At 55.2% G+C, this 24,719-nt stretch overlaps 1 protein-coding gene across 2 annotated transcripts; it reads left to right on the top strand.

Annotated features, from left to right (window-relative positions):
- The first annotated feature begins 145 nt into the window (after positions 1-145).
- STRA6 (signaling receptor and transporter of retinol STRA6) lies at positions 146-23,674 on the top strand. 2 transcript variants are annotated; one of them, XM_079767706.1, is made up of 18 exons: positions 146-389; positions 5,365-5,431; positions 5,751-5,836; positions 7,019-7,158; positions 7,804-7,827; positions 8,008-8,174; positions 9,508-9,630; positions 11,888-11,955; positions 12,124-12,200; positions 12,461-12,522; positions 13,460-13,622; positions 18,229-18,304; positions 19,465-19,598; positions 20,737-20,854; positions 20,937-21,038; positions 21,773-21,936; positions 22,255-22,404; positions 22,917-23,674. In XM_079767706.1, the coding sequence occupies exons 1-18, from the start codon at positions 280-282 to the stop codon at positions 23,084-23,086; spliced, it is 2,001 nt and encodes a 666-aa protein (XP_079623832.1). In that variant the 5' UTR covers positions 146-279; the 3' UTR covers positions 23,087-23,674. The 2 variants fall into 2 exon arrangements, with proteins under 2 accessions (XP_079623832.1, XP_079623833.1); XM_079767707.1 differs by lacking the exon at positions 22,255-22,404.
- Positions 23,675-24,719: the final 1,045 nt, after the last annotated feature.

Genomic DNA, 24,719 nt, shown 5'->3' with positions numbered 1-24,719 from the left:
GACCCCCAGGGCAACTACTCTCCAGGGATAGCTGCCTTCGCAGCACCAGGCAAACCTGGCGGAGGTGACAAGAAAGGACAAGAGAAGCCCTTCCCCTCCTCCCTGCCAGCCGCCCAGGCCCACATTCCCAGAGAGCTAAGAGCAAGGAAGTAACCTTGAGGATTAAAGAGAAACGCTTCTTTGTTTGGGTTTCTTTCTTTCTATTTTTTTTCTAAGCCTCTATTCACATCTGTAGACTTTCCCCCTCTTGTCTGGGGGTCAGAAGAGAAGAGCCAGAGAATGTCCAGAGCAGCAGGGAACCAGACCTTCTCTGGGGCCACAGAAGACTATTCCTACGGCAGCTGGTACATCGATGAGCCCCAGGACAGCCAGGAGCTGCAGCCTGAAGGGTAAGTGGGGCCCCTGGCTCTGGCCAGTGTGGTGCATGGGCAGAGACACTGATGGGGAACAGGGAAGACTGTGCAAGGGCTGCTAAGGTGGGCTCTGCCACTCATCTGCTGTGTGACCCACGGCAAAGCGCAGCATCTCTGGGCTTGCATCTCCTCATCAGTTACATGAACAACAGCCCTTGTCCATGTGTTAAGACACTTGAGGTGGGGGATTGGCCAGGCTAGTCACCTCAAAAGCACCTGTTTAAAATTGATCCCTGGGCCCCATCCTCCAAGTGGGTGACAGGGCTGTAGCCAGGATGGAGAGTGCTGGGTGAGTGGTTGAGGTAAGGTGGGCCTGCCTTAAAGGGTTTACTGGGCCCTGTGGTGACCACCTGGGGTGTGGTGTTAGCAAATGTCAGATTCTCTGGGCAGACTGGGGGAAGGGAGAGGCAGAGAACCAAGGAAGAAGGCGGGAGGTTGTGGGGCGGGTAAGGGGAGGGGATGTGAGGAAACAGGCCACGCCTGCTTTCTCTGGCTGGCCTCAGAATCTGTGAGGTTGAGGAGATCCTGTTCCTTTTAGCGGGAGTGCTGGGGTCAGCCAGGGGAGGGAGGCTGCCTCAGCGCGGCCTCATGTCCCGGCGGAGGCAGGCCACAGCTGCCTTTTCCCGGACCATTTCTACATTTGTTTAGTCTGGGCACCTGGTGGGGGAGCTGGGCCTCCCTGTGCCCCCACATGCTGTGCCTCCACAGGAGGCCCCAGAGCCCAGTGGTCCCCTCATTGTTCTATCCCTGGCCCCATCCCCCACCTCCCTGCTCTGAGGGTCGGGGGAACTGGAAAGGTGAGGCTGCGGGTTGCCATACCAGATGTGTGCACATCTGTTTTTCATCACCAAGAAATTGGAGAAGGAGAAATGTTCCTAAGCCTCCGCAGGGGCCGGGCCATGGCCTGGCCAGCCCTGGGTCACCTGGCAGGAGCGGGGGCTCCACTCAGGCCTGGAGGAAGGAGCTGTTTGTGGGACTCGGGGCTCTGCCCACAGGGAAAGCAACCTGCTGTCAGCAAGGGTGTGTCCCTCCTCTCCTCTCTGGCTGACCCTGCTGCACATGTATGGAGTGGGGGGAGCAGCAGAATGGGGAGGGGCCCAGGAGCCCAAGAGGACACAGACCCTGACCTGGGTTAAGGCCCTAATGTGAAGCTGTAACCTTAAGTGCCTCCCGGTCTGGTCATTGGCCGGGGCCATGCACCTGGGGCCAGCCCTGTGGCTGGGTACTTAGGTATGGCCCTAGAATGAAGTTGGTGTGAGGCAGGGACTGGGCAGTGGAGAGTACTGCTTCTAATATGGGTGGCATCTAGAATGCAGAGCTCACTTCTCCCACTGCAGGGAAGAATGAAGTTTGTTTGAACTTACTCACTTAGCCAAACCAAGTCAAGCTGCCTGCCTCCTCTCCACCACCCCCTCAAAGGTGGGAGCAGGAAGCAGGTAGCTCAGGGGAATCCCAAGGAGGTGAACTTGGGCTCACCTCACCAGCCTGTGTGAGTCAGACATCCCAGGGGGATGGAGCACCAAAGCTTTGAGGAGCTCTGACAATGGTCCCCCTCCGTGCCTCCGTGTGCCCCAGCAGGCTTGGGAGTTGGGGTTGGTAGGCCCTGGTGACCGTGACTGGGATGGACTCAGTCTCCTGTTCACACTTGTCCTCGTGCCCCTATGGTGCCAGGACCTGGTTGAAGACGTCAGGGCAGGGGTGGGGAGTCTGATGGGGATGGGATGTGTCATTGGGTCTCCCATGGGCAAGGGATTGATCCGCATAAGCTGAGCTGGCCTTTTCCACCACAGAGGTCCCTCTGGCCAGTCATGTGCCCAGCTTGACGTGTGCCTGCTTGCTATCCACCCATCATCAATACTGAGCATCCCAGCCAGAGCCTGGGGACACAAATGTGCCTGTGGCAGCTGCCAAGAATGTCATTCACCTCCGCATGGCTTCAAAGGGCTGCCTGGAAGGCGGAATCAGAGGCTTTCCTCATGGGCTCCCTACGGGATGCCAGGGTCATCTGCAGGCCATTCTGCTGTGAGTGGGGCGAGTCAGGAAGCAGGGCTTCAGGTCTCTTGGGGCCTCACAGCCCCAGACCTCCCCCCAGGCAGTCAGCCTTTCCCTCTCACCCACAGAGGTGTGTTCTGTCCCCACCTCTGGATGGGGCCCCTTGAGGCTCCCACTCAGAGTTGAATTCTAGAAACAGTTGTCTGGTTCTTTCTCTGTCTCCGTGTCCTCACCACACTGCAGTCGGCCTCTGTCCTTCAGTGTCCAAGACCAAGCCTCAGATCCTTGGACCTCATTTGATTCAGGTGCTCACTACAGTCATTCCAGAAACCCGCCTTTCCTCTGCTTCTCCACATCAAAGCAGGTACATTCTTCCTCATAAACACCTCTGAGATACAGCCTGCCATTTCCACTCCCCAGCGACTATATATGCGGAACCATTTGCAAATGCTGATATTCGACTGTTTCTGATGTACAGAAGTGGCAATTTCAGATGGTTCAACTTAACTTCTCACCTCCCAGTCAGATCAGGTGCCAGAGCCAGATTATCTCAGTTTGAATCCTGACTCTGCCACTTGACTAGCTGTGTGATTTGGGCAACATACTTAGCTCCTCTGAGACTTGGCCTTCTTGTCTACACAAGAGGGATACCCATAGCATACACCTCTGAGGTAATAACTGAGTTAATCCATGGGACAAACAGTGCCTGGCACGTAGTCAGTGCTTAGTAGGTCCTAGCTACTGTTGTTATTTATATTCAAGTCTAGCAACAGAAATTTCCTAAAATTGTCCTGGCTGGGTGACTCTCTTAGCGTGAGCATCATCTGTACACCAAAGTGTGGTGAGTTCGATTTCCAGTCAGGTCACATACGGGAGGCAACTGATCAATGTTTCTCTCTCACATCGATGTTTCTCTTTCTCTCTCTCTCTCTCTCTCTCTCTCTCTCTCTCTCTCTCTCCCTTCCTCTCTCTAAAATCAATAAAAACAAAACAAAAAACACACAACAACAACAACAACACATATTCTCAGGTAAGGATTAAAAAAAAAAGAAGAAATTTCCTAAAATCCTGAACACTGTCCATCTTTCAAACTTAAAGCCAATACCACTGCCTCTGACACCTGCCCCAAGGTTCTCTCCCTCTTCTGCATCCTTTAGCACCTGCTTGTGTGTCTTCCAGGACCAAGCTCCCCACCCTCCCTGAGGTGGTGTTCCTTGTGTCTGTGCCATTCTGTCTGGCCCACAGCATAAAACACCGGCCCATGAGCCATTGGCCAAATTTCTGTTGCTCAGACCTCAATCATTTGAGGGTCCATGAGCCTAAGCCAAACTGAGCTAAGAGGTAGATGGGAGGCCCAGATGATACAAAAAGGGCCAGGGGTTCCCCAAATATGGCCTGGAGAGGATCCATGTGGGGGCTTTAGGTTTGGGGTAAGTGGGAAAATGGCCAAGCTGCTCTGGGGATAGTTTGCTGAGCCCCTGCCTTGGCTAACAGGGGGACAGGTTTGAGCAGGACCCAGTCAGATGCGGAGATGCATGCTGAGAGGGCCTGCAAAGGTGGCTATGAGCTCTTGGGGCTGAGAGAGGCCCTTTCTCACCCAAAGCCCCACCCCATATGCTGGAGTACGGGGCCTCAGAGTTAGAAGTGGGAGTGTAAGGCCTGAGCTCAGACAGTGGGAACCTGATTCCTACATGGCACCTGCCCTGCCCATGAGTACAGTTCTGTTTTGGGGAGATGCCAGCTCTGCCCTGGCCAAGAAGTTGCACAAAACAGACTTATTCGGTCCCCCCACCCCAAGGACAAGCCCAGTGACCAGGCTCTTTCCTGCTTCTCGCCCTCTGGGATTTTCTGAGAGAAAGCAAGCTCTGGGAAGACTGGGCTGTTCCAGGGGAGTCATAGGACTCGGAGCTCACCCTGCAGACAAGACCTTGGGAGTCCTCCTCACACAACAGGAGGGCGCCCAGGTGGTTGGCTGGGCAGGGAGGGCCCAGCTGCAGCACCTGCTGGCCTTGCCCTCACAGGTGTCCTCCCAGGCTCTAGCTGGGCAAACTCAGGAGTCTCCTCCTCCCCAGGGACCAGTCCTGTCTGCTCTGCCAAGTCCAGGTCCAGCTCTGAGCTCAGGAATCCTACCCTTCCTTTGCCATGATCCAGTTGAAGCGGAAGCCTTTCTTGTGCCCATTGATCTCTTTATCTCCACATGGACCCACCTCTGTGCTCAGCTATGGCCAGAGCAGGTCCTCTGCCAGGCCATGGAAGCCTTTGTGGCAATTAGAAACAGAGACCCCCATTTAGATGAATGCAACTCAGTAGGCACAGTGCTTGATGAGCAGTGCGGCCTGGATGTCAGACCCCACTCATTCCCTTGGCTGGGCATCCTTGTGCAGTATGCAAACTGCTCAGCTGTACATGGAAACCCTTTAATGAAAGGAAACAGGAGAGATATAAGTTCCAAAAGACTAAGGAAGATCATTCCAGTCAGATACAGACCAAACTCAGATAACAGTCAATGGAGGGCAAATTGTAGGACCAAATACTTGATTGTTTGACCTAGGCCGAATGCTCAGCCACAGTTCTGAGAAGAGGTCTGTGATGCCTGGAGCAATTGGGGAGGCTTCCTGGAGGAGCGGGGGAATCAAGTGGGCCTTGGAGGATAGGAAGGATCTGGGTGAGAAAGAAGAGAGGTTCAGCCCAGCTGGCTCAATCTGTTTCTTCCGAGTCTTCCCCTGGGAGCCCCCTGTCTCCCTTAGCCCTGGAATCTCAGAGCTTGGCATAAGGCTGGCCGCAGGAGCATGAGAGCCCTGGAATGACCCCAAAAAGGCAGAACTGGGTAGGCTTGTGTAAGAGAGTTCAAAGGGTTGAGGGAGATGGAGCCCCAGTGTAGACAACCTGGAACCCCAGACCTGGTGGCCTACCTAGGGAGTCCCTACTCAGGCATGACCAGCCTTCACTTGATCTGCAGGGTAGTGCCCTCTTGCCACCCCAGCGTGCTGCCTGGCCTCCTCCATACCTGCTTGGCCGTGCTGTCGGTGAGTCTAACCTAAGTCCAAACTGGCTTGCAACCTGCTGCCAGCCTGGGCAACATGACTTGTGTTTCCTGCTGGGGCTGATGAAGGGAGCACCTGGGAGCCCAAAATGTGGGAGGGGGCTCTCACAGGGTCGGAACCCAAACCAGGATGCAGGCCAAGTCCAACCTCCCAGACTTTTGTCACCTCTTGGCCAGTCCCCAAGATGCCACATGAGTATGCACAGGGGAATGGGGGGTTTCTTGGGTAGTGAGGCCAAGCCTCCAGACGCCCATCAGGGAAGGCCTGGGCACCCCACACCCTCCACTGTGCTCTCCTTTAGGTGGTTGTGTTGCTGCTGCTGGCCATGCTGGGGAGGTGCCGACAGCTCTGGCCCCATGGCGGACACAGCAGGTCTGGGCTGCCCAGGTTGGTGCCGTGGCCTGGGCACCCCCACTCAGGGGGCCCAGCTTGGGGGGTGATTTTTAGGTACCAGCTCTGGCCTCAGGACACTCCCTCTTCTCTCAGCCTGGGGCACTCCCCATCCCCACCCAGATCTTCAGGTTTAGTCGAAATGACCAGAGGGAGGGGGAGGGACCCACTCAGGTTCACCTGCTCCTGTTCCAAACCCCGAGAAACCAGAACCCAACAGGGCCGGCTCCAGGACACACTTTGTCAGGCGATTCATGGTCTGGACAGGCCATGATCACTCGGCACCATCATGAACCTCGTTTCCCCTGAGGGTTTCATCTGGACCCTGATGCTAACGGCAGATTTCTGAGGGACTTTCTCCCCCTGCTCTTCAGCCCTGCAACCCCAGAGCCTGGGACAGTGATGAACCTCAGGAAATGACCCTGAGGAGATGACCCTGATCCGACTTATGTGGGAGACACCAAAGGGTTGGGGGAGGTGGTGGGTGGAGCCCCAGTGTAGGCAACCTGGCACCTCAGGCTGGGGCTGCACACCAAGGTGGGTCCTACATGCTGACTTTGTGGGGGAACTGGGGTTTCTACCCTGACTGGGGGAGGATTTGGGGGAGAGTGAAGCAGAATGGAGGTCTCAGGGCATGAGGGCAAGATGGACCATAGAAGCAGAGGGTCTTTGTGGCCTGACCTGAGCCAGGGAGGTGATGCCTAGGACAGCTGTGTCCTCTGTCTGCCCTCTACCCCAGGGTCACACTCAGGCCAGGGCGTTGACATTGTGCAAGGATGTTGTGACTCTTGGAGCTCTCTGAAGGTCTGCCAGCCCAAACAGAGCAATTAGTGTGGAGGCAGCTGTTTCCTGGAACTGCCAGGGTGGGTGGAGGGAGCTGTGCTCAGGCTTGTTCTTGTGTGTGTGTGTGTGTGTGTGTGTGTGTGTGGTGTTGTTGTTGTTGTTGTGTTGGGGGGATGTTCCCAACTCACTTTGCCACAGGGCCCAGAACTTGATACATAGAAGGCATTCCACAAATGTTTGTGGAATGAATGGATGAAGGGCCTCCAATTCCCTATCTGGAAAGTGGGCTGGAAAGTGGGACCGGCTCTTCTTCCCCAGTTTATGGAACATGGCATGAGGTAATGGGGTACTAGGCCTGAGCAACTCCCTCCTGTCCTGCCCCTGCCCCTGCACCAGCCCTGTGGACTTCTTGGCTATGGATGGGCCCTGGACCGTACCCGCTGCTATCTTTATGGTCCTCTTCAGCTCCCTGTGTCTGCTGCTCTCGGCTGAGGCCCCGCTGCCTTTCCTCACCCTGACTTCACCATCCAGCCGAGGTACCCAGTGGTGTGGGCCTGGGTTGATGGGATGGGGTTGGGGTGGGAATCCGGACTATTGGGGCAGGGCTCTTCTACAGTGAACCAAGTTGCTCCCCATTACATTCATGAGCCATTGTCAAGAAGACACTGTCCCCTTACTTCACCCACTGTCCCTCCACAATACCTGAAGCTTCCCTTTGTTGGTCCCAGCCATTGGGTCAATACTGCCCTATTTGCTTCCTCTATTCTTGTGCAAACCCCACCTCCAAGATGTAGGGAACTCTCTTGTTCTATGGGCACAGGCTGAGTGCCCAAGACTCAGGTTCCCCCCACCCCGCAGTGAGAATGAAGGAGGGCGGGGAGTGGCATAGGAAGGGGTCCAGGAGAATTGAGCTGAGCTCAAGAAGGTGACGGTAATAAGGACAGCTGCCATGGAGAGGCATGGGACATGATCTCTTTAGATCATCCAGTTTTCACAATGACTCCACAAAGTGTGGACATTAGCCCCACTCTATAGTGAAGGATGCTGAGGGTCAGAGTAGGAGACAATAATAAAGTAGTAGCTTGTATATTTAGTACTAACTTTGACACCATGCTGAGCACTGTATGTAGAACTTCATATTTTGTTTTTGCTAATTTAGTCCTATTACTTCTATTTTACAGATGGGGAAACTGAGGCTCCAAGAGGTAACTGGCTCAAGATCACAGAGCTGATACTAGTCAGAGCCTGGATTTGAATACCGGGCTCTTACCTACTGAACCACCTGAGGGACTTGGAAGATGGAGACATGAGAGAAGTCTGGGTGGCCTGAATTCAGTCCACACCTGCCCCTCTATAATTTTCATTCTGCCCTTCTTGCCTTCTAGGACCCTGGAAGATGCTGGCTTTGCTCTATTACCCTGCCTTCTACTACTCCTTGGCCGCCTGTGCCACAGTCAGGCATGTAGCCGCACACCTGCTCGGCAGTGTGTTGTCCTGGGCTCACTTTGGAGTCCAGGTCTGGCAGAAGGCAGAGTGTCCCCAGGCGCCCAAGGTAACTACTGATTCATGAGGGCTGGGGCAGAGGACATGGAGGAGCTGCTTAGCCCAGCATGGCTCCTTTCATCTCTCTTTGTATGCTGGGCTTTCCTGCCACCTTCTACTGTACACAGGAGTCCACTCCTTAAAACACATGTCATTGCACACAGCCCCTCTATGGGACAAGGTAGCTGGGCCAGCCATCAGGGGCTTCTAGTCTGGAGGCAGTAGGGAGGAGATGGGGATAGAGGAGATGGAAAAGGAAGCCTGAAATCCCCCCATTGTCGATCCCCTAGCCTTCTGTTGGCCAGGCTGGAGGGGAAGTGAAGACAGATGGAGGGTGGCAAGCACTGAGGAGGGCATGGTCTCAGAGAATTCCAAAACCTTATCTGGTTCACTGGCCATTGGCTAGGGATGTGAAGCTTCCCAGTCTAGAGCCCAAAGGGTGGAGATGTAGGCTTTGGAGTCGGACAACCCAAGTTTGAATCCAGCTTCATTTATTAATTCACTCATCCATTCATTTAGTCAACAAACATATTTAAAGCACAAAATCCATACCAGGGACATTTCTAGACACTGGAATACAGCTGTGAACAAGGCAGACGAGGTTCTTGGCATCCCAAGAGCTGCTATTTCAGGGGGAGAGACGTAAACAAACAAATGTACAGAATGATTCCACGTGGTACTAAGTGCTTTGAGGAAACCATGTCAACTTCCTGTAAATGGAGTTGATATTACCAATCCCTCAGGGTAGAGGTGAAGATTAGTTGGTTTCTCTGAGAGCAGGGACTTGATTGATCTTTTTCACCACCCAGAACCTGGTACATACTAAGCTCACAATAAAAAGGATTGCCTAACAAATAAGTGAGTGAATATATGGGAAGTCCAGCCCTGAGACTTCAGGGACAAATACCTCAAAGCCAGGAGGTAGGGCATGCACTTCCCTGATGACCATGTTGCAAACTGTGCATAGACAAAATTAGGCCTTTGTCTAATTTTCAGGGGCCTGTGTCCAAAGTGTCAGGAACATAGGAACACAGAAAGAGGGTATATCTGTTTCAGGCCCCATTGCAGCTCCCCAGGTGGGGCAGAGGGGATTACACAACCTCCTCCTTTTGGCTCCTCTACGGGCCTTGGGAGTCCAAGAGCCTGGGGCCTGAGAGGTGAAGTGAGAGTGACTGTCCCGAGTGCCCTGGTTGGGGTGGGTGATGGTGGTAGAACCGAGCCTTTCCATGGCACCCAGACCACCCACAGAGCCCTGGGCGAGGTTGGGAGGGAAATGGACCCTGGCCTTCCGTTGGGCAGGAAGGCAGAAGGTAGGTGTGTCTGGTGTCTGTCTGTCCATACAGATCTACAAGTACTACTCCCTGCTGGCTTCCATGCCTCTCCTTTTGGGCCTTGGATTCCTGAGCCTTTGGTACCCGATGCAGCTAGTGAGAAGCTTCAGCCATAGGACAGGAGCGGGCTCGGAGGTAAAGGGGCTGGGCTGGGGGCTCCCTTGTCTGTTGGTCCCTATGTGTGGTGATGCTTGGTGGAGGACCCAGCGTGCAGCAGGTCTCAGGAAAGGTTTTCTGAGTTGCCAAGTAACTGGTTAGTCCTCCCTCCTAAGGCAAAGGCTAGGCCAGGCCCTGGGATGGCACCCAAGATACGTGGGGCACTGAGCGACGTGCACAGTAGGGACTCAACAAAGGAGAATTGCATCACTTTTTGGCCTTTGGGCTAAGATCAAGTGTAGTATCTGTTCTTATCCGTTTAACAAAGGAGAACTGGGCCGGAGACAGTAAGTCGTAGCTCTGATTCTGAACCCCTGGGATCCAACTGGAGACATGAGACAAGTCAGGAGCCTGGTCTCTGTGAGGAGCCTGCAGAGACTGCCATGATCCAGGAAGCACTCAGGCAGAATTTCGTAATGAATCAACTCTCAGTTAGCTAATGTCAGATAATGGGGGTGGGGGGTGGGGGGGAGCTGGCGGGGGGTGCTTCTTGGATGAGGTGGACTTGAGCAGTGGCCTGAAGGACAGGCGGGACCTGGAATGGGGAGAGAATAAAGACAAAGCACTGCGGGCACTGGGAAAAGCATGAATAAAGGGGCAGAGATGGGTTTTGTCTGTTTTGTGCATGTGTTCATGCCTGATTGGCAACACCCAGTAAGTCTTAGTACACAATAAACACTCAGCAAATATTTCTGAAGTTTGGGGTAGATGGATGGGCACATTGTGTCAGGAGAGGTGATAATCTTATTAAGAAGACTTCTGAGCACCTACCAAGTGCCAGGCCCGGGGCTGGGTGCTGTGGACCAGGAGCTGACTGACTGCATCTGACCCCGAAACTCCCAGTGAGCTGGGGGAGCTGGATGCAGCAGCTCATGTTTACAGCAAGGTGAAAGGGACAACTGGGGCTCGTCCAAGTGCATGGGAGCGCAGATGGAGACGGAGTCAGGTACTCTTCCTGGTGAAAGAGGAGGAAGAGGAAATTGCTCCACAGAGGCCCCTGAGAAAGCCTGAGGACACGGAGGGAAAAGACTGGTTACTTTCCAGCTGGGGGAAGGCTGGAAGGATGGCATCCAGGACAGAGCAGGGAGGTGGTGGTGCCAGTTGCTGGCATACGGAGCACTAGATGAGAGCAGGAGCACAGGGGACCATGCACAGTGTGTCCGTTTGCATTTTGAGGGTCTGATGAGCAGCTGAACCAAGGCCTGGGGCTCAGGAGAGGGCCTGGGACTGAAGCTCAAGAAGGAGCAAGGTCCTTGAGGAGGGATGGAGGATGAGGGGAGAAGAGGCCAGAGTGGGCTCAGGTTCTACAGGGGCCACCCTGTGTCCCCATGGGCTCACCGGACTGGGTTTAGCTTTCATGTAGCAACAGCAGAGTTCTGAATATTTGTCACTACTTCCTCTTTATCCTCTAGGGAAGCCTGTTGTCCCCCCATTCTTACAGCTGGCTCCCCAGGATACATGTGCACCAGGCACGGCCCTGCCTTGCTGAATCTGTCCCCCTCCTCTTCCAGGCATCTCTCTGCCTTGCCTCTCCCCCTATTGCATGTGTTTCCTCTTGAGAAGTCTTGGGAGAAATAAAATCCTCTTTGGCACTTAGTCAAAGAGGTTTAAGCCTCAAAGGACACAGCCAAGCTTTGAGCTGACTCACACCTGTCCTGGATCCCAGAGTTGCTATGGCAACAGGTGACAATGGCCTATATTCTCCTAATAATGGGGGCAGGGATTCACCCCCTGTTCCCATTGGTCTCTGCCACTTGGAAGTCAGCTTAAGGCCTGGAATGTGGCTTAGACAAATCCAATTACCCTTGTGCTCTCCCTCGAGTAGGAGAGGCCTGGGCATCTAACCTGGAACGGCCCCCTCCTGCGTCCTGATCAGGGATGTGCCCATGGAACACAGTCTCTCTTTGCCCCAGTCTCAGTTAGCAGAGGTGTGAGGGCCAAGAGGGAAACAATGATAAGATGTGACTGAGTAAAGCAGGAGAGGGTTGGAGCTAGACCTTAGGAAGAACTTCCCAGCATTGAGTGTTCTTAGATAGGAGACTGATTAATCTTGCATTTATGGAGGAGGAAAGGGCAGTGTTGGGAGATATGGGCCTCAACCCATAGGTTGGCCCTTCTCTGCACTCCACCACCACCAAGAGGTTTTTATGGAGCACCTACTGGGTGCCCACTGTGGTACCTTAAGCCAGGGCTCCAGGGATGGCTCAAGGCAGGTCTCATCTCTCTGCCCCCCCAGAGGCTGCAAAGCAGCTACCCTGAGGAATACCTGAGGACCCTCCTTTGCCTGAAGAAGCCGAGAAGCAGGTGAGGTTCGAGGCACACCCTCTGGGCCAGCGGGCAGGGCTAGCTAGGGAGGCTTGTTTGGGAGGCTGGCAATGGGCAGGCTTGTGGGGCAGAGATGAACTGACAAAACTCTGGGTCTCGGGGCAGGGGCTTCCCCTGAGTCTTCTCCACTCCTGGGTCTTTCTGCAGCTTCCACACACCCAAGCATGGCTTCTTGTCCCGGGCCTGGATCTGCTTCAGACCCTACATCTACACTCCACAGCGAGGTATGGAGTGGGAGCTGAGGCCCAGAGTGACAGGTGACCACCCCTTCCCATGCACAAAGCAGCTACAGTGGCAGCTCAGCTCCTGCCACCCGCAGAACTTTGTCATCGGGAAGAACAGCCCTGAGCCCCTGGCCTGGCTTGGCCTTGGCGGTCCAGGGTCCTATGAGCCCTGGCCCTTTTCCTGGGCCCCTGAGGAGGTGTGGGCGCTCCTGGCCTGGGTGGTGCGAGGCTCGCCGTGCCCTTCTTTTTGGGAACTGCAGGATTCCGACTCCCACGGATGCTTGTGCTTTCAGCCACCCTGACGGGGACGGCCATTTACCAGGTATGTCCTGCCTCTGCAGTGCCATTTGCCTCTGTACTCCCAAGTCCGGGTGGCTCAGGCCCAGCTCAGCTCTCCAAAAGCGTGGCCCACAATCCTGCCCAGCTGTTTCTGATGTCTTGAGAGAGCTGGCCTACCCAGAGGGAGGAGGTGTTAACGCTTGTTGGACTCATACAGTCAGAGCATGAGTTTTGGAGTCAGATGAACAAGGGTTTACATCCTAGCTTCATTATTTACCTCCTGTATGACTTGCATAAGTTAGTCAACCTCCTTAAACCCTTTGGCTCAGCTAAAAGTGGAAGAAATTACCTTTATCGTTGGGAATTTGGGAAGATTTAGTGAAATAACAAGTGTTTGATAAATCCCCACTACCATCACCACCACCCCTTACAAACCAACCAACCAACCAACCAACCAACCAACCAACCAACCAAAATCTCAGGAGGTAGGTATGGTTTTTCTCTATTTTACAGAGGGGAGAAATTGAGGCTCAGAGAGGTGAATTTGACTTGGCCAAGTTCCTACAGCTAATATCTCAAGGCAGCCAATGTCTGAATCCAAGCCTGTTTAGCTTCAATGCCTCTGCTCATATATAGGACACTTTGCTTTTTTCAATGTAGAAAAGTTGGAAATTTTATATCCTGAAATTTAAGATAGATGACTGATAGAGATTGACAGACAGTCGTAGATGTACAGTTGTGCTGCCTGAAAGCACACCTCTGGCCTATTAGCTAAACTTGGATTTGTTTGTAACATGCTGACCACAGGCATGAGGACACTGCGCTTGGGAGCAGATCAGAACACTGATGGGTGCCAGGAACGATGAAGCCAGTGTGCTCCCTAGAGTCTTCCCTGTGACTCAGAAAACACTTTTCCTGGAATGGGAGTGCCTGGTTCGGCACAGCCAGACCATGGTGCTCTCATTCTGGGGTTCTTCCAGGTGGCCCTGCTGCTGCTGGTGGGTGTGGTACCCACCATCCAGAAAGTGAGGGCGGGGATCACCACGGACGTCTCCTACCTGCTGGCTGGTTTTGGGATTGTGCTCTCAGAGGACAGGCAGGAGGTGGTGGAGCTGGTGAAGTACCACCTGTGGGCTCTGGAAGGTGAGGTCTCCGGGGGAAGGGGAGTCCCTGAGGGCCTGCAGTGGGAGGATGTGAGCTGGGTGGGATACCTGAGCTGCTCGCCCTTGGGCACATTCCTTCCCTTCTTTGGGTCTCAATAACTTCATCTCCAAATTGGGGGGTTGGGGCTTGGGGCTTCCAGTCCCAAGTCTCTGAGACCTGAAGGGGTCATCTCAGTAGCCCCTGTCAGCTTGTGTGTTGTCTCCCACCCTCACCCACAGTGGCTTTGCTCAGCTCTGCAGGCTGCAGATGGGGAAGGCCATTGAGTGTGAGCTGAGGTGACAGCTTGGGGCCTTTGCTGAGGCTGGGGAGGAAGAGAGGAGGTGGAGCTGTGGGGATGAAGGAGAACCACAATTTTGAGCTCATTCTCACGACAGGTGGGTGGGATTGGGCTCAGCAGATGCTTTTTTTCCTCCCAATCCCTGTCCTCTTGGGCCATCTCCTTTCTCCCTCCCTCCCTTGACAATGAGACCCAGGCTGGGGAACCATACCAGCCTTCCCTTCTGGGGTTAGAAGCTTCCTTCATCCCTTAGCTCTGTTACCCACCTCCCCCACCTTCCAGGCCCTCCCAATAGCCCTTGGAGGAGACTGAGAAGTGTCTCCGCTTAACAATGGGGAAGGACTCACCTCAGGTGGTACAGTCAGGCAGAAAAGAGCTCAGCCTTTTGATGCCCCTGCTGGGACTCTCTCCACCACTGTGAGACCAGAGCCTGGTGGTCAGGAGTCAGGGGGCCTGCACTCTCTGCTGGCTTTGGAGTTCTTGGCTGGTATGAGTACCCTGGCTTCTGAGGGGTAACTTGATGTTTGGAGCTTAGGCTGCAAGTATTGCAGGCAGAGGTGTGACTGCTCTGCCACTGTTCCTGCCCATCAGTATCCTCATCCACAGATCAGGCATGCTGAGCGCGGGGAGGGGCAGGGAGGAGGGAGGGGCAGAGGTGTGTACGGTACTGCTTCCTTCCCTGACGCCAGCCTCACCACCTTCCTGAGCAATTCTCCTCCCATACCAGAGGCTGCCCTGGATTGCGGCTGAGGCCCACAAGCTGGACAGGTGACAAGTTCTGGTGGGCTGAAATGACATCTCCAGGGAGATTTTCCAACTTGGCTACAATTTGGGCCACAGGCAGGAGTAGACATGACTCACATCAGTCCACAGCCAAGCACAGACTTCACAACAGCCCTGTTAGAGTAACATCATTGATGCCATAGCTCAGAATAGGGAATCAAGGACCAGAGGCAGGAAGTGACATGCCCCGGACAATGGATTCTGCTTCTGCTCAATACACCTGGCATTTATAATCACACTAGTGACCCGGTGCATGAAATTCGTGCACATTAAAAGGGGATTAATTAGAGAAAATAATTTAATATTGCTATTTGCCCTTTCTCTATAATAGAAGTGTCAGAGATGAAAGAAAATTAGTAAAATGTATATGAAAACCTTCCTCCTGTCAGAGTCTGGGGCTCACCACGGGACCCAGAGTCAAGTCCCCGCCCACCCACATGCACCTCAAAATTGCGTGAGACCCAGACCCAGCCCCCCCTCCATTGGGCTAGATCCAGACCCGGCCAGTCCCACCCTTGTCAAGCCCTGCTGGGCAGGGGGTGTGCCTTGAGGTCCTCCATCAAGCCTCACCAGGTGGGGTCCCCCGTCAAGCTCTGCCAGGCAGGGGGGTGCAGCCTCAGGTTCCCTGGCCCAGCACCGGGAGGGGGGCGCAGCCTCAGGTCCCCCATCAAGCCCCACTGGGTGAGGGGCCCGGCCTGAGGCCAGGCAGGGGGGTACAGCCTCAGGTCCCCTGGCCTGGTGCTGGGACAGGGGGTGTGGCCTGAGGTCCCCTGTCAAGCCCTGCTGGGCGGGGGGTGCAGTCTGAGGTCCCCCGGCCTGGTGCCAGGGTGGGGGGCGTGGCCTGAAGTCCCCTGTCAAGCCCCACCTGGTGGGGGGGGCGCGGTCTGAGGTCCCCCGGCCTGGCACTAGGGGGGCGTGCGGCCTGAGGTCCCCTGTCAAGCCCTGCTGGGTGGGGTGTGTGGCCTGAGGTCCCCCGACCTGGCGCTGGGGCGGGGGGAGAAGCCCAAGGTCCCCTAGCCCAGCACCAGGACAGGAAGCACACCTTGAGGTCCCCTGTCAAGCCCCACCGGGCGGGGGGCGTGGCCTGAGGTCCCCCAGCCTGACACCAGGGCGGTGGGCACGGCCTGAGGTCCCCTGTCAAGCCCAGTGGGGGCGGGGGAGGGCGTAGCCTCAGGTCCCTGCTGATTGCTCATTAAAGCTCCTTATGGGAACTTGGCCTCAGCTGTGGGTGCAGCCATCTTTGTGACGGAGTGATGGTCAATTAGCATATTCCCTCTTTATTAGATAGGATGCTGTGGTTTTCACACCCAAAGGTTCCCATTTTGAATCTTCTCAGATGCAGGGTCAAACAGCAGTGTTTACTCTCCTAGTTCGAAGCTGAGGAAAACTGAAGCCTGGGGACATTAGAGATATGTCCGAAGCAGTCAGCAAGCCAGAGTGGAATTGAGATTAGATCTGGCCTTGGGACCCTTTGGTGTGTTCTTAGCCTAAGGAGCTAACAGGCCATCTGAGCGCTGAGGGCCTGTTTTAGGGCTGCCACCCTCTCCTCCCCAGCACCTGGTTAGTAAACCTGGCATTGTTCACAGAAAGTTCACTTTGAGTCAGGCAGACTAGGTTAGAATTTCTGCTCTGTCACTTACTAGCTGTGTGACCTTGGGCAAGACACTTCTCTGGATCTCCAATTCCCTATCTGCAGAATGGTGCTGCAGCAACAAGGCAACCTTGTCCTTGAGGCCCTGGATCTGGCGGGGAAGACAGTTGGATCCACCAAACAGGTCCCAGAAGGGAGCAGCTGCAGTGTCCCAGAGGAGGCAACGCGCAGGAAGATCTTATGGGCATCAGGATTAGGAGGGACCCAAGTTTGGAACCAATTGAAAAAAGGCAGAGCAGGAGGTAGATGGAGATCAAAGGCCGGGCCTGGGGCCCTGGGATGGCTCAGCAGGCAGGCTCCTTACCTCCTGGCAAAAATGGTCTGAATGCATCGTTGCTGGTGCAGAACTGGCTCCTGAAGGGCAGATGGAACAGGACAAAGCTCTGAGCATGCAGCTTCACTTCAGAAAAGTACCACCTCCTGCCCCTGGAGGAGTGAGCCCAGGACAGGCAGGGAGACTCCAGTTTCTGGAACAGTTCCCCTAAGAATCGCCTGGTAACTTTAAAAACCCCAAGGCTCAAGCTCCAGGCCTGACTTCAGAAACCCTGGTAACTCTGATGTGAGCCCACATTTGTTTGGGAACCACTGTAGCAGGCACTCTATACATGTCAGTCTGTTGATTGCTTTCACTCGATTGCTGATTGAAATAAACCTTTAAGGCTCTATCTTCTGAAAGCCCCCAGTACCGTGGTTCTCAATGCTGGCTGCATGCCAGAATCGCCAGGGTTGTTTTTACAAAAGCTAAGGCCTGGGTCCCACCTCCAGAACTTCTGATTTACTTGGTTGGGGGGTAGCCTGGGCCATGGGGCTTTTAACATCTCCAGGTGACCCGGACATGCGGCCAGTGTCCTTCTGCAGCGCCTGTAGTTAGTTATATGCAACTAGTGCTTGCCTTTTGCACGTGCATTTGCAGCCCCTGCCCCTCAACCACTGGCCCTGCTCTGGCGGAACAGGAAACCAGGAACACTTCCCCGGACGGCTGAGGAGAGCAGGATGCAGGCACCCTGGCTCTTCTGGGTCTGCTTGGGAGTGGGTACACTTCCTGCTCTATCACTTCCTACAGTGTGGCGGGGGGGGGGGGGGGGGGGGCAGACCTCTCAGTCCCAGCCTCCTTCTTGGTTCCATGTTGTCACATGCTTCTCCTGTGGGGCTGCTTTGAGGGTGCAGGGCAAGGCTGGATGTGGTTGTAAGATGAAAGGGGTGCAGCCTCCATCCTCGCTCTTCTTAAATGCCAGGCTTGCTCACAACCTTGCATTCTCCCCCAGCTGCTGGTGAGACAGCAAACCCATGATCTGTGCTCATGCCTGGGGTGGCCAGGGAGATGGGGTAGAGGTGGGTAGCAGTGGTCACCTCCCCTCATTCTGATGGACTCAGGCCACCCCGAGTGCATGTGCATCCTCGTGTCTGGAACAAAGGCCCCCGATGCAGGCCTAGACGGGGTTTTATGCTCACATCCTGCTGTGAGATGGGCAGCACAGCAGTGTGCCCAGCATTAGCAAGCTAGGCTGGGAGATGAAATGGCCCGTGAAGGCCACACCATCAGGGAGCAGTGGAGCTGGAGGCAGATGTCAGGTTGAATGCGTCTCTCACTGAAGTCACACAGCAATGGACGCACCAAGACCCAGGTGAGGGTCAAGTCTACAACCTCAGAGGTGGCCTCTCATCTTGGCCACCCTATGTCATCTGGCACCATAGGCCAGCCGGGGCTGTCAGCTTACACCGGGTCTGAGAACAGGGAATATGGCAAGAGGCTTCTGCTCACAGTGGGGGGTGGGGCAGGGTAACTCCCCCCAGGCACACCCTGGTAGCACATTGGAAGCTGCCAGGAGATCCTCCAGGCATGGCCTCCCACTTTCTTCCTCTTCACCCTCCAGTTTGCTACATCTCAGCCTTGGTCCTGTCCTGCTCACTCACCTTCCTCGTGCTGACCCGCTCACTGGTGACTCACAGGTCAGTGGCAGGCTCTGACCCACACTGTGGAAGTGGGGAGGAGGTCAGTGTCTTATGGGCTTATAGGACCCCTGACTCAGAAGGGCTGTGGGAAAGGCCTGGGGCTAGAGGGAGGGTGGGTCTCTGCAGGCCCAGGTTGCCACTGAGCCAGCTGCCCTGTGTTGGGTAGAGAAGCCGGGCGGTTCAGTCTGAATGGGTAACCATCGGTGAATGATTCTAGGGCAACACTGTGTAGGGGCTGAAGTGCAGAGTTTGCCCATGCTGAGAGGGGCCACCTGGGAGGGCTGGATTTGATGGGAGGCACCTTGGAATGGGAGAGGAAGAAGGAACTGAGGGAGGAAGGTGCCGCCGGCAGGAGAACTGCATGACAGGGGCACAGAGGCTGCGTGAGCCTGAGGCTTGTAAGTGTGGGTGAGGGGGTGGTCTGACTGGCACTGGAGAAATTGTTATGGGACATTGAACGCCAGGCTGCCCACCTTGCCTGTTCATGGTAAATGATAAGGAGCACCGAGGAAATGTGAGCAGAGAGAAGGTTCTAGTTGGGTGGGAGGGGTGGTCCATGTCAGAGAACTGGTTCCCATGACCTGCACACTCATCGGCCTCAGAGGTCATCCTGCCCCGCTTTCCTCATAGGGGTGGCCCTACTGAGGCTGGCATCCCAGGCCCTCAAGCCTCGGCATTGCATTATGTTCAGGCACATTCTTGCTCATGTGCCAATATGGGCGGCCTCAGGAGGTAGTAATGAGATCCATGTCACTGGAGGTATGCAAGCAGGGTTCTATGGCCATAGATGGGGAACCTTGCCTCCCACCCTGGTGGCCGAGCTGTGAGTAACTTTCCATCTCTTCTGTTGTTTCTCACTTTTCTGACTTGGCTCACATTGAACCTTCGGCCTGAGTTTGTTTCCCTCGATCCCCACCTCACCAGTTTACTCTTACTCGTATTTATCCTTTAAGACTCTACTCAGACCTCGCTTTCTCTGGGAAGCCCGCCCTGACCTCCCAGGCTGGATTAGTAGCCTCCACTGGGTTCCCACACCCTGAGCTTCCCTGCCTCTGGGCTGTAATGAGACTGAGAGTTCAGCCAGTGGCTAGCCTCGAGGAAGAATTTAGGGAGTATATGTGCTCCCTGAGATCCCTGCCTTCTCACCCTCATCACAGGGCCAACCTGCGAGCGCTACACCGAGGGGCTGCCCTGGACCTTGGCCCCCTACCTCAGAGCCCTCACCCCTCTTGCCAGGCCATATTCTGTTGGATGAACTTCAGCGCTTACCAGACTGCTTTTACCTGCCTTGGTGAGCCCCTCAGCCCACCCTACTGGGCATTGACTGGCCCCAGATACTGACCCCAGTGAGTGAGGGGAGAGTGGTCAGCAGTTCTTGACTGCCCCTGGGTGTCTGTCTGCCTGTGCTTGGGCAAGTTCTGGGATAAGAGTGAAAAGAGGGACCCGCCTGGCCTTCCCTCCACTCAGGAAGCTCTCTCAGGTGGTGCTAGGGGACACGGGAGCCCTTGGGGAAAGGATCTCATTGCCTCCCTAACACGAGCATGGTCCTGGGGTGCCACCAGTTGTTTACACAAGGGATAGACCCAGGGCTGGAAGGTGGGGAGCTTCAGGAGGCACATTCCTGCTTGGGTGAGGGAGGGCTGTGCCATGATGGACTGCCTCAGGGGGCAATGAGATCCATGTTACTGAGGGTATGCAGGCAGGGTTCCATGGCCATAGATGGGGATTGCAAAGGGGGTCTGTTCTTGAGGGAGTTGGACTAGATTAACTCCCAGGACCCTCCTAGCTCCTAATTTTCTGATTCTCCCCGTGGGCCCTGTAGTGAATAAAGCCCTCTGGAGTTCAAGAAAGATAGGTCAGTGTTGTGAAAGCCAGGGCCGGCTTTCTCTCCCCTCTGGTTCCTTCAGTTCTCACCCTGCCCTCTAGAACGAGGGCAGAAGGATAATCAAGGAGTAGGTTTGATCATCTCAGTGGACTTTGTACCTCCCAAGCCCTCTTGTACACATGTCCCCACATACACAATTAGCCAGTTGTTCCATTAGACAACTGTGGGGCGCCTACTGTGTTCCAGACTCTGGCCAGTAAGAATGCAAGCATTACTCGAAAATGTAGTCTGCTCCCCAAGGACTCAGGAGCAACGGAGGGAAAATAACATTTACAAAGTACCTACTGGTTTTCAAAGGGCTGCACAGACATAGTCTCATTGGGTCCTCACAACAGCCTGTGTGGAAGGGGCCACGCTCCTCATTTTACAGAGGGAGAAACCAAAGCTCAGAAATGTAAACTAACTTGCTGGTGGCACAGCGAGGCATCAGAGCAGGGATCTGAAATGAGGTCTGCCCAATTCCAAAGTCTGTGGGCTCCTGAGAGTGCCAGGGGTGGTCTGGATCCTGCAGAGGCTGATGTTTGTCCCCTCCTCATCCTGGCAGGGCTCCTGATACAGCAGATCATCTTCTTCCTGGGGACCATGGCCCTGGCCTTCCTGGTGTTTATGCCCATTCTCCATGGCAGCAACCTTCTGCTCCTCCAATCACTGGCGTCCTTGTGGTGAGAGAGGCAAAGGGCAGAGGGCTCTGGGACCCCTTCCCAGAGGGCCACTAACAGCGACACCTTCTTTCCCCTCCTGCAGGCCCTTCTGGCTGACCTTGGCTCTGGCTATAGCCCTGCAGATCATGGCAGCCCACTGGGTCTTTCTGAAGACTCACCGTGGATGGCCAGAGCTGACCAACCGGTAAGGCAGCTCCTGGGTTTGAGGCTCTTTTAGGTCCTCAGCCTCTTCTCCTTCCTGTCTTAGCTGTGTCCTTCCTCCTCCACTGCCACCTCTCCCTTCTCTGTTAGGAAGCCCAGTGGGTAGTAAACAGAGATTGTCCTACCCACAGAGAAGGGGACAGTGGCCAAGCCTACTCCACATACATTGGTCACAGGGCCAGAGTCACCCCACAGCCTTTCCTGCTTTGAGATCAACATTGCTCTCCCCTGGATCCTCTATGCCCTCCACAACATGTGCCTCCCTCTGTGCAGGAAGGAGGTTAACAGAAACATTATTTCCCTGTTAGATGGTAAGGCTATGGGAGGACCTTGGCCCCAAGAGAGACTCGGAGTCAGTGGACAAGGGAACCAGAGGAGGAAGGTGGGAGACGCTGGGGTCATAGAAAGATCCAGGTAGAACTGAACATAAACCCTAACTCTGCCACTGACTAGCTAGGCAGCTTTAGCTAAGTCACCCAATTTCTCTGGGCCTCAGTTTCCCTTCTATAGGAGGGAGTACATGGCCTGTCTCCTAGAGTGGTGGGGAGGGCCAGTTGGGTTGAAAGTTGGCCCAGCACAGGATGGGGTACATACAAAGTATACTCAATAAACAGCAGGTGCTCAATAAATACACAGCAGCTGTGGTCATCAGCTGAGAAAGGGGCTGGGGGTGTGGGTGTGGGGACCTGACTTAGCCTTGCTTCTCCCTCACCCTAGCTGCGCACTCTATGCAGCCACCTTCCTTCTCTTCCCCATCAACGTGCTGGTGGGCATCATGGTGGCCATCTGGCGAGTGGTCCTCTCTGCCTTCTACAATGCTGTCCACCTTGGTCAGATGGACCTCAGCCTGCTGCCACCTAGAGCTGCCACTCTTGACCCTGGTAAGGTCACAGGGCAGCGCCGGGATGGGGTTGCTCAGGCTGCCCAAGCTGAAAGGGAGGGTCTGCCCTGATGCCCTGACCAGGTCTATGTTCAAATCTGTTCTCTGAGGATGTCTGGGACTGCATCGCTGTGTGCCGTGGGCCCACGTGCAGTGCATGTGCCATGTGCTCAGGTGTGTCTATGTGCTTTCATGCAGTGTGCAGGGTGCCTGTGTGTGTGTGTGTGTGTGTAGGTGTAGGTGTAGGTGTGTAGGTGTGTGTGTTTAGGGACTGTCTGGGCTCTTCTATCTGAGCGCTGCCATCCCTCACGCACCCCAGGCTACCGCACATACTGCAACTTCTTGAAGATTGAGGTCAACCAGTCGCATCCAGCCATGATAGCCTTCTGTACCCTGCTCCTGCGAACACAGAAGCCCCAGCCCCACCCGGCCCCCCAGGATGGCCTCAGACTCAGGGTGGAAGAAGAAGGTGTGCCTTCCCTTTGGGGTTGGGAGAGTTGAGCCCACTCACAGCATCTCCCAGGAAGGAGGGACACACCCCTCCCCAACATGCACCACCGAGCAAGAAAATGCTCACTTTCTGTTCCTGTGGGAGAGAGAAAGTGAGAATTTTCCTGGTCCATTTTGGTAATTTTTTTCCATCATGTGCATGCATGTGCGCACACACACACACTTTCTCACTCCGCATGCTCACACATCCTCTCACAGAGAAGGAGACAGCCATCTTGCCAAGGGGCTCTGTCTTCCCCCACCATGGGCCACCCTCCTCCTCTCCCTCTCAGGCAGTCTGTCCCCCCCACCCCCCGTCTCCTCCCGTACTTGTTTGGGAAGTGTGTAGCAGGGAGGGGGACACTAAGCTGGAACTCCAATCTCACCAGCCTCCTCCACTCACCCAGGGGATTTTCAGACTGTGTTCAGGTCTGGGTGCAGGGGGCTTGGCTGGGTTTGCGGAGTGACTGACAGCAGGTCTCCCCTTCTCAGGGATGCAGCTGCTGCAGACCAATGACCCTGTGGCCAAGGGAACGGGGCCCAGAGCCCGCCGAGGCAGGGCTCGCTGGGGTCTGACCTACACGCTGCTGCACAACCCGGCCCTACAGACCTTCCGGAAGAGGGCCCTGTCGGGTGCCCGGGCCAATGGCACCCAGCCCTGAGGGTGGGGAGTGCCAAGGCATGTGTCCCCGTCTGTGTACTTGCTTCCCCTCTTCCCAGCCCATCCCTTCCCTGGTTCTCCCAGCATTTCCCCAGCCATGGTAGGCTCTCTGCTTAGCACCAGCTCTGCCAGCAGGTCCCAGGATCAGTATCCCAGTGACCAGCCCTGAGGCCGGAGGTCACTGTGGTTGTGTGGAGGCTGTCTGCACTGTGAGCCTTGGGAGGGCTCCATTCTGCCCCTTGGCCTTGGGATGTTAAGGACTCTGAAGAAAGCAATCAATGGTTGAGGCCCTTGGTCCAGGAGCCAGTGGAACCAAAAAAGCTACATCCAGGTCCCTCCCCTCACTGGCCCTGCTGCCAGCCTCCAGGCCTCACTGAAGCCTCCTGCTGACCTGGATTGGAGATTCCGCTGGGACAGCCTTGCTCCCGCAGCCCAGGAGAAAGCGTGGGCTCCTACTGGCAACAAAGTCACAGCTCACACCCAGCCCCACACCGAGCTGCCCACACTTGAGAGCTGATATTTTTGTAGTTGGTATGCCTTTAGATATTATAAAAGAGCTCAGTGTGCTCCCTGCAATAAACTTGTCCTTGAGAAACAGTCCTCCGTAGGGGTGGGTCATGTGGGGAAAACTGCCCACACGGTTTTATGGGGCTTGGGTGGGGATGGGTATTCTGGTCACAGGCTGGGCTGGGCCCCCCTGGGTTGGGGTAGAGAAGACCCTCCCCCTAGCTGCATCCCTTTGGGTGGTGGAGAGATTAGGGACCCTATGATGCCACCCCTGAGCCATGGGGACATTGGCTTTAGAAAGTAGGACTTATTCAGGGTCCTCAAGAAGGAGCAGGACTTGGGGAGCAGAAGAGACTTAAGGAAGATGTGGACAATGTGAATTAAGGTGTGAAGGTGGGGCGTGCAGTGAGGGAGCTGCCCGGATGGTAGAAGATGGAAGATGCAGAGGGGAAGGGCAGAGCGGGTGGGGTGGCCCCTCCCTGCTGGAGACTGGTGGAGGTCGGAAGCTGTGTAGGTGAGGGTGTGGGTCATTGTGGGCTGGGGGCTACAGAGGGTGAGGGAAATGTGGCCACTCCAGAGATCAACATCAGTGGGGCCTAAAAGAATGTCTGCACAATTAGTGGAGACCAACTCCTTCTCCACGTTCCTATACCCCAATACAGCCAAAAACACACATGAAACCAGGGGCAGGGCCAGGGAGCTGGGACCCACCTTCCAGGCTTCCTGTGAGGAGGGCGAAGAAGGCAGGCTCTGATCCCACTGCAGCCCGTGAAAAATGCCTTGTTGGCCCTGTGGCCATGACTGACAGGACCACAGGGAGGAGAAGGCAGACTGGGCCTCAGCCCTTAATAGGGAACCAGTCACAACAGAATGGGATCAGGCTGGGACACTGGACACAGCGCTGTGGGAGCCAGAGGAGGGCATAGTGTGCACTGGGAAGCAGCGGCAGGACATCCAGGAAGACTTTCTGGAGGATGTGGTACCTGAGCCGAGTCTCAAAGGCTGACTTGGCCAAGTAAGGAAGAGGGGTATGGTGTCCAGACCGAGGGAGCAGCATGAATAAAGGTGCAGAGGAAGACTCATCACAGAGCACTTAGAGAACAAGTCATTTGTCCTAAGGGAGGCCA

This window comes from Cnephaeus nilssonii (assembly GCF_951640355.1).
Source record: "Cnephaeus nilssonii genome assembly, chromosome: 4".
NCBI classification, from domain to species: Eukaryota; Metazoa; Chordata; class Mammalia; order Chiroptera; family Vespertilionidae; genus Cnephaeus; species Cnephaeus nilssonii.
Note: the sequence above shows the minus strand (reverse complement) of the source record. Positions and strands in the feature narration are given on the sequence as shown.

Coding starts and splice junctions, on each gene's coding strand:
- STRA6 (XM_079767706.1), top strand. CDS start 280: ATGTCCAGAGCAGCAGGGAACCAGACCTTCTCTGGGGCCACAGAAGAC. Junction 19,599..20,736: donor GACTGCTTTTACCTGCCTTG/GTGAGCCCCTCA, acceptor TCATCCTGGCAG/GGCTCCTGATACAGCAGATC. Junction 21,937..22,254: donor AGCTGCCACTCTTGACCCTG/GTAAGGTCACAG, acceptor CACGCACCCCAG/GCTACCGCACATACTGCAAC.